The 7,617-nt window shown below is 60.4% G+C and overlaps 1 protein-coding gene across 1 annotated transcript in view; it reads right to left on the reverse strand.

The window, feature by feature from the left end:
* The window catches only part of LOC112403758 (cadherin EGF LAG seven-pass G-type receptor 3-like), a 38,585-nt gene extending 32,153 nt beyond the window's left edge, over nt 1–6,432 (reverse strand). The window contains exons 1-3 of the mRNA XM_024751398.1: nt 2,691–6,432; nt 445–1,133; nt 141–292 (exon numbers count right to left, since the gene is read on the reverse strand). Of these exons, the coding sequence (XP_024607166.1) occupies nt 141–292; nt 445–1,133; nt 2,691–6,432 (4,583 nt within the window). The remainder of the gene's footprint in view (nt 1–140; nt 293–444; nt 1,134–2,690) is intronic.
* Between the last annotated feature and the right edge of the window lie 1,185 nt (nt 6,433–7,617).

Raw genomic sequence — 7,617 nt, forward strand, 5'->3', positions numbered from 1 at the left:
CTAGGGTGAGAGAGGAAGTGGTGAGAGAGGGAGGGGAGGGGGCGGTGTCCTATGGGACGCCAGGGTGGGGCCGTCAGGAATCTGGGTCTTGAAGGTAATGGGGACCGCGTGCAGGCGCGCAGATGCGGGCGGGCACCTACGAGAGGGACAGCGTGAGGTGGAAGCGCTGCCGCAGGCCGCGGAACATGACGAAAGAACTGGGCGGGAAGGAGCGAGCCGCCACTTCGCAGCGCGGACCCTCGAAGGCGCCGCCCACGCCCTGTCCACTACCGCGGACCTCAGGGCCCCGCCTCTGCCCAGGGCCACGCCTCCTTCGCTACCTCGGCCCCACCAAAGCCTATTTCTTCGCGGCCTTAGGCTCCCTCTGGGCCAGGTTCTACCGCTTCTGGACTAACGGCGCCCAAATCGACCCCGGTTGGCTCAAGAGTGATGCCCAATCCTCACTTGCACTGCAGGTTCACCCAGCCCCGCGCCCTGCTCACCTGTGAAGCGCGGGCGGCAGACGCAGGTGTAGCCGCCCTCGCGCCGCGCGCAGGCGCCGCCATTACGGCAAGGGTTGGAGTAGCAGAGATCGAGCTCCGTCTCGCAGAAGTCTCCCGTGAAGCCTGGGGGGCAGCGGCAGCGCAGGCCTGCGATGGGCTGGATGGGTCTGAAGAGCGTGGAGGCGGAGGCCAGGAAAGGCGCAGAGGAGTCAAAGCGCAGCACGGACACACATTTCATGTAGTTCTCACAGGGCTCGCGCAGGCATACGTTGTCGTCGAAGGGCAACACGTCCAGGAGAGAGCGGGCGGCAAGTGCGGCTCGGCGCACGTACAGCTGCTCCTGCAGCTCCTCGGAGCTGAACCAGGGACCTGCAGATCCAGCCCCGGCCCCGCGTGGCGCCAGCGCTGAGAAGCTCACGTTGAGCACGGTGCCCCCCACGTCTGTGTCGTTCTGGATGTTGAAGATGAAGACGTCCTCGGCGGGTGTGGCAAGTACTGCGGCCACGCCTTCCAGGAAGTGGCCTAGTAGTGGCGAAAGGAAGCGTTCCTGCCACATGTTCTCAAGGCGCACCGTCAGGCTGTTGGCCAGCAACTCCTCCGTGATGATGATCACGCGCAGCACACACTGTGCCGTCACACTATGTAGCCCATCTGCAGGCGGAAGTGGGGGAAGTGGTCAGTCTGGGGTCAGCGGCTGCTCCTCCCTGGGATATAAGAGGGCTGGGGCCAGTGACCGCTCAGTCCCCCAGCACCTCTGTGTTAGCAGGCTGACCATGCCAGGACACAAGGAGGTCTGAAGCTTGTGATCACCAACTCTCTCAGCATCAAGGTGTCAACAAGTTGCTGCTTCCTCTTGCCTCCCTCCAACACAGGGAAGGGCCTGAGCCAGGGATCAACCAACCCCCCCCTCTGCCCCAACAGTGCCCATGGGTCAGCAAGTCATTCCTCCAAAAGCATACAGGAAGGTCCCTAAGTGATCAGTAACCCACCCTTCCCCAAGTTATCATGGTCTGCAGGCCAATCAGGACAGAAAGAGGAACCAAGGCCACTGACCACCGACTTTCCTTCCCCTCATCCCCCAGCATGGCGGAACCAGCAAAACATGCCCTCCAAAAATATCCCTCTAGGTCAGGGATCACCCATCCCCTATCTCTGGTCAGTCAACTGCTTTCCCAAGGCACTAGAAGGGTCCCTAACCCTGTGACCACTCAACCTCATCCCCCAGAACCCTGGGTCAGCAAGCTCCCTCTCTCCAGGAGGGCCTTGGACTCTGGCCTCCTCCTCAGCATCCTTGAATCAGCAAGCCACCCATCACCCCAGACCTGGGTCCTGCGATTTCAGTGCCCACCCCCAGAAATGAGCATGAGGTGCTTATATGCCTTGTCTCCAGACCCTAGTACACACTGGGTGGCCAACAGCGATGGTTGTCCAGTGAATTGAGGGATGAATGTGCCTTCGTTGGCAGTGCCAGGAGTCCATGCTCCAGAATTGGGGAATAAGCACTGGTAAAGTCTCTCCCAACCCCTTCAGCCTCCAGTATTCAGGACTGCAAGAGCTTCTCCTGCCTGCGCTCTCCTATAAGGGAACAGTTTGTGAAGGCCTGGGGACATGGCTGCAGAAAAGAGGCAGGTGGACCTCTGGACATTTCCCCAAAGGACAGGGCCTTAGTCAGCCCCTTCAATAGCAGCCAGGTCTGCTCTCTGCCTGAGGCTGCCAGAGTAAACTGCTGTTCCCAATCACTAAACTACTGGCCTCCCTCTCCTCCACAGATGGGCTGAGGGTCATACCAGACCCAAAGTAACCCTTCATCTGAACAGGGATGTGGTGTGGGCTGACTGGTCTATGCTGGCTTTTCCTGGGACCTCCAGAGCATTACCCCAGGACCTCTAGCCTTTCAGAGGGAGGGGAGCTATCCCTAGATTAACAAGCAAACAGTTCTTTACAGTCAGCAGACAGTTCTTTACAGTCTTTATGGGGTCTGCTAATGCCCTAGAATCTTTGGGGTTCTGTGGAGACTGCCCAAGACCCTAAACAGAGACTATATGACCCTAACCTGTGAGGCAGATCCTGTGGGGTGCAGGAACCCAGAGCTTAAGGGATTCTTGGAAGGCTTGAAAAATCCCTCGTTGGTTTGAAGTGCCTTGTGGGGCCCCTGAGGACCTGACAGGCTGAGGTCACTGGCTCACTTGATTAACCCCCGCCCCTCACCTGTGACAGTCACCAACATGGAGGCCACCAGTGGGCGGTTGTTGTCTAGCTTGCGGCTGAGTCGAAGCTCCCCGCTGGTCTGGTTGACCACCAGCAGCTGTAGCTCATTGCCCCGCTCAAAGGAGTAGAAGAGGTGGTCAGAGACATCAGGATCGTAAGCAGGGATGCGCCCAATGATGCCTGAGGGGAAAGTGTCTGAGTGGTTGGATACATAGTTGTTGAAGAGGATCTGGAAGTTGTTGAGCACAGGGCTGTTGTCATTCTGGTCAACCAGCCGGACGTGCACAGTGGCCCGACTGACCAGAGGGGCTGAGGTGGCCTGCACAACAATCACATATTCTTGGCGAGCTTCATAGTCCAGGTCAATGAGTGCTGTCAACTCTCCAGAGAAGATATCCATTTGGAACAGCTCAGGGATGTTCCCCTCCACAATCTGGTACATTATATGAGCATTGGGGCCTTCATCAGGGTCCACTGCAGTGATCTGGGCTACCACCGAGCCCACAATGCTGTTCTCCTTCACTCGCACCTCAAACTCCTCAGCTGGGAAGACTGGTGCATTGTCATTAACATCCTGCACCGTCACCTGGATGCTGACTGGAGTCCGAAGAGGGGGCACACCTCGGTCCACTGCGTAAGCAGTCAGTTCATACACTGGTACCGCCTCCCGATCTAGCCGCCTCACTGTGCGGACAATGCCAGAGGTGGGCTCAATGGTAAAATCTCCATCCCCATCTTCCCCATTCTGGAAAGTGTACTGGACCCGGCCATTGGCATGAGCATCCCGGTCAGTGGCTGAGATCTGCAGGATACTGGTGAAAGGTGGGGCATCCTCAGAAACCAGCCCTCTGTAGTGGGAGGCCACAAACTGTGGAGGGTTATCATTCACATCATTGACCATCACCTCCACATAAGTAGTGTCTGCCTTCTGTGGGATGCCATTGTCCCGAGCTGTAATAGCCAGTGTGTAGGTCATCTGGTCCTCATAGTCCAGTGAGGCCTGCAGTGTAATGGCCCCTGAGTCTGCATCAATGCGGAACTGGGGCAGGTTGTCCTCCAGGAGATAAGTGATACGAGCATTCTCACCCACGTCATCGTCAGAGGCACTGATGACCACCACGGTGCTACCCACTGGCCGATCCTCATTCACACTCACTGAGTAGTGGGCACTTTGAAAGACAGGCCGGTGAGTGTTGGCATCTGTAATGTTGATGTGCACATAGCAGTGATCATGAAGGGCACGGTCAGATGCAGTTAGCACCAACTTGAAGTAGCGTTCCTGCTTGTAGTCCAGTGGCAGAGCCAGTGTCACCAGACCTACACCACCCTGGGAGCTGATGGCAAAGCGATTCCGAGTGTTGCCTCCTGTGATCTGGTAGCTGATGGCACTGTTGGCATCACGATCTACAGCAGTCACACTCACCACACTGGTGCCCACGGTCGCATCCTCATTCAGTCGTAGGTGGTACTCCTTCATAGTGAACTCAGGGCGATTGTCATTAACATCCAGCACAGTCACTGTGACGCTGGCTGAAGCTGAGAGTGGGGGTGAGCCATGGTCTCGGGCCTCCACACCAAAGAAGTAATGCTCCACAGACTCACGGTCCAGGGGACCACTCACAGAGACCCAGCCAGTGGCACTGTTTATCACAAAGGGTGTATCAGATGCCACACCAGTTAGGGAATACTCCAATCTGGCATTCTCTCCATGGTCTGCATCCACTGCCTGAATGTGGATGACTGAGTGGCCCAGGGGCGCGTTTTCCAGAACAGAGACCTGGAAGGGCGTGCTGACAAAGATAGGAGTATGGTCATTGACGTCGACCACCTGGATGCTGGCCAGGCCTGTGTTGTTGGACAGTGGTGGGCGGCCTGCATCCTGAGCCCGGATGCGCAAGGCATACTCTCGCTCTGCCTCAAAGTCCAGAGGTGCCACCACCTGGATCTCGCCCGTGAGGCTGTCGATGGCAAAGTGGCCGCGGCTGTTGCCACTGATGATGTTGTAGTGCACCAGTCCGTTGGCGTCCTTGTCCCTGTCGGTAGCCGAGACGCGTAGCACCACCGTATGGGGGCGCACATCCTCGCGCACCTGCGCCACGTAGCGTTTCTCGCTAAACTGGGGCGCATTGTCGTTCTCGTCCAGCACGGTTATGTGCACACGTACAGTGGCAGAGCGCGGCCCGGGCTCTTGTCCCTGGTCGCTGGCCTCCACCACCAGCTCGTAACTTTCCATGTGCTCTCGGTCCACGCGACCGCTGGTGCTGATGAGCCCTGAGCGCGGATCAATTTCGAAAGCGGCAGAGGCGGCGGCGCGCTCAGCTGGCGGCCCCACAAAGCGGTAACGCAGGTTGGCGTTGGGGGGCGCGTCACCGTCTGTGGCACGCAACTGCAGGATGGGGTAGCCCTCCTCCACGTTCTCGCGAAGCGTCTCCCGGTATTGCGCCTGCTCAAATACCGGCGCGTGGTCGTTGCGGTCGGCCACTGTCACGGCCACCATGGTGGTGGCCGAGAGGCGCGGCGAGCCATGATCCTGAGCCGTCACGCGCAGGTAGTGGCGATCCATGCTCTCGCGGTCCAGGGCAGCCTCTGTGCGAATAAGGCCGCTCTGCGGGTCGATGCTGAACAGTTCCAGAGAGCGGCTGTTCATGAGCGCAGCCAGCGAGTAGACTAGGCGTCCGGCCTCGCCGATGTCCGGATCCTGCGCCACTACACGTAGCACCGCGGTCCCCGCCACCTCATTCTCGGGCACCAGTGCCTGGTAGTTGTACTGCGGAAACTGTGGGTGGCGGTTCGCGGCGCGACGGGGGCGGGCCCGGCTCGCTGGGGGTATTCTCCAGGCTCCATGCTCGGTCGGGCCCCCAGCGGGGCGCGGCCTCGGGCGCTGAGGGAGGAAGCGGCGGCGGAAGAGGACGCGGGAGCGCATGCGCTCGGGCGTTGGCTCGGGAGCTGTCCGGGACTCTCGCAGTGCTGAAACAGATGCGGAAGCTGTCCTTTCCTTGCGAGGTGCTGAATCCAGCCCGGGGCCGGATCCCACGGCCCCGGGAGGGCGGTCCGGCCGGGGCCCTGTCCTCCTCGCTTGGGATGTCGCGGTTCTCTCGCTCTGACCCCTGCGCCCCGGCGCCCACAACTCCCCGCAGCAGCGCGTGGTTCCCACTTTTTTGGGGGCGCCTGTCCCAGTATTCCTTTGGGAGAACACCGGCTGGGAACCACGGGGCCGAATCCGAAGGTCCGAAGGGAAGGGAGAGCTGTTCTCTGGGCCCGGGACCCCTGGGGAAAGGCGTTCTGGCGACAGACTATCTCTTTGCAACGGCCCTGTCCGCCCGCAAGAGGAGACCTCTGGACGCCAGCATAACAGAGACCCTGGTCCTTGTCCTGTCTCCTGCCCGCGGCTGCCAAATGTCTTGACTCCATATTCCGCTCCCAACCCCGGCTGCTCAGGGGGCCCTCGACCGCTTTGGTCGCTTTGCCTTCCCCCTCGGAGCCCCACGAAGACAGGTTCCCTGACTCCCAGGTCAGGCTTTCCATCCTCTCGGACCCTGGGCGACTCGGGACAAAGAGCTAAGGCTCCGCCGCCGATCCGCGCCCCTGGCCCCGTAGCAGCAGCTACCCCCGGGTCCCAACCTTGGCCCCCGCCGACCCCCAGCTCCTCCCGGCTAGGAGGGAACAAAGAGAGGAGGAGAAGGAGCAGGAGTAGCGGGGTGGTCGGCCCCCTGAGACCCCACCACGGCTGCCGCCTCGCCATCACCCGCTACTTCCCCACACGGCCTCCACTGTCCTCCGCCTGGGTCCAGGCCTTGGGCCCGCCTCGCTGCTCGGGCCCCCACCCGGGGCCCTGCCGCCGCCCTGGTCCCCCGCCTCTAGGCCTGTCGCTCCGCGCCGCCGCCACCCTCTGGGCACCATCTACTCCGCGGCCAGAGTCCCTTTGGGGAGCGGCCCCGGCTTTTGCCGCCCCCACCACAGCATCCCCGACGCTGCTGCCGCCTCCCGCCGCTCCAACATGGCTCCCGGCCGCTGCGATGGTTCGTTCCACCTCCGCCCCGAAGCCCCAAATCCGATGGTACAGGCTATCGCGCATGGCAGCTCTGGATATCGAAGTTACTGCCGCCATCTTTATTGAGGGCGGAGCATAAGCGCTAACCGCGGTCCTGAACCGGGCTTGGTGCTTCACTGCCCCTGGTTCCACCCTCTTCGTGGCCACCGCCCTCACCAGCATCCCTCCCACTAGGGCGCTGTCTCAGCTCCGTCTTCCAGATTTCTGCTTGCGGATCTCCCTTCCTGAGCACTAGTTTCGAACCCTGTCCCGGATTTTGGTCTGAAAATTTGGTGCCCATGATGTGCAGAAAAAGCGTTCTCATGACTCTTGGGCGGGGACACCATGTGGAATCCTGGGGTCGGAGGGGACGATGGCTGGACGGGGCCTGGGGTGCCAGCAGGCCAAACAACAGCCTTAACTGTTCGATCAAAACTTCGCTTTGTTTGTTTTTTGTTTTTGCTTTTTCGGCTGCGCTGGCTGCGGGATCTTAGTTCCCCGACCAGGGATCGAACTCGTGCCCCCTGCAGTGGAAGCGCGGAGTACTAACCACTGGACCACCAGGGAGGTCCCAATCAGCGAGTTTTAACTCATGAAACATGTCGCCACCATCTGTTTGTTTGGAGGGCCCCAACGGAGCAAACTTCCCTGCCTTGCTGGCCGCCAGCAGTCTTCCGGGTTGGGGGCTCTTCCACTGGAAGCTACACTCCCGCCTCCAGACCGTGGGTCTCTGGAGTGCTCTGGAATGCCACGTGGAACCCGGCATTGCTGCACGGCGGCGGCCCGGCCTCCTAGGGTCCCCGCCCCTCGCCCGCTAAGACTGCGTCCCTTAACCCCTTGTAGGGACTAACGGAATCTCAGTTTTGCCCGCGCTATGCTACTCGGCGCAAGTCGACC

The sequence above is a fragment of the Neophocaena asiaeorientalis genome, unplaced genomic scaffold (assembly GCF_003031525.2).
Source record: "Neophocaena asiaeorientalis asiaeorientalis breed wild unplaced genomic scaffold, Neophocaena_asiaeorientalis_V1.1 scaffold221, whole genome shotgun sequence".
Lineage (NCBI taxonomy): Eukaryota > Metazoa > Chordata > Mammalia > Artiodactyla > Phocoenidae > Neophocaena > Neophocaena asiaeorientalis.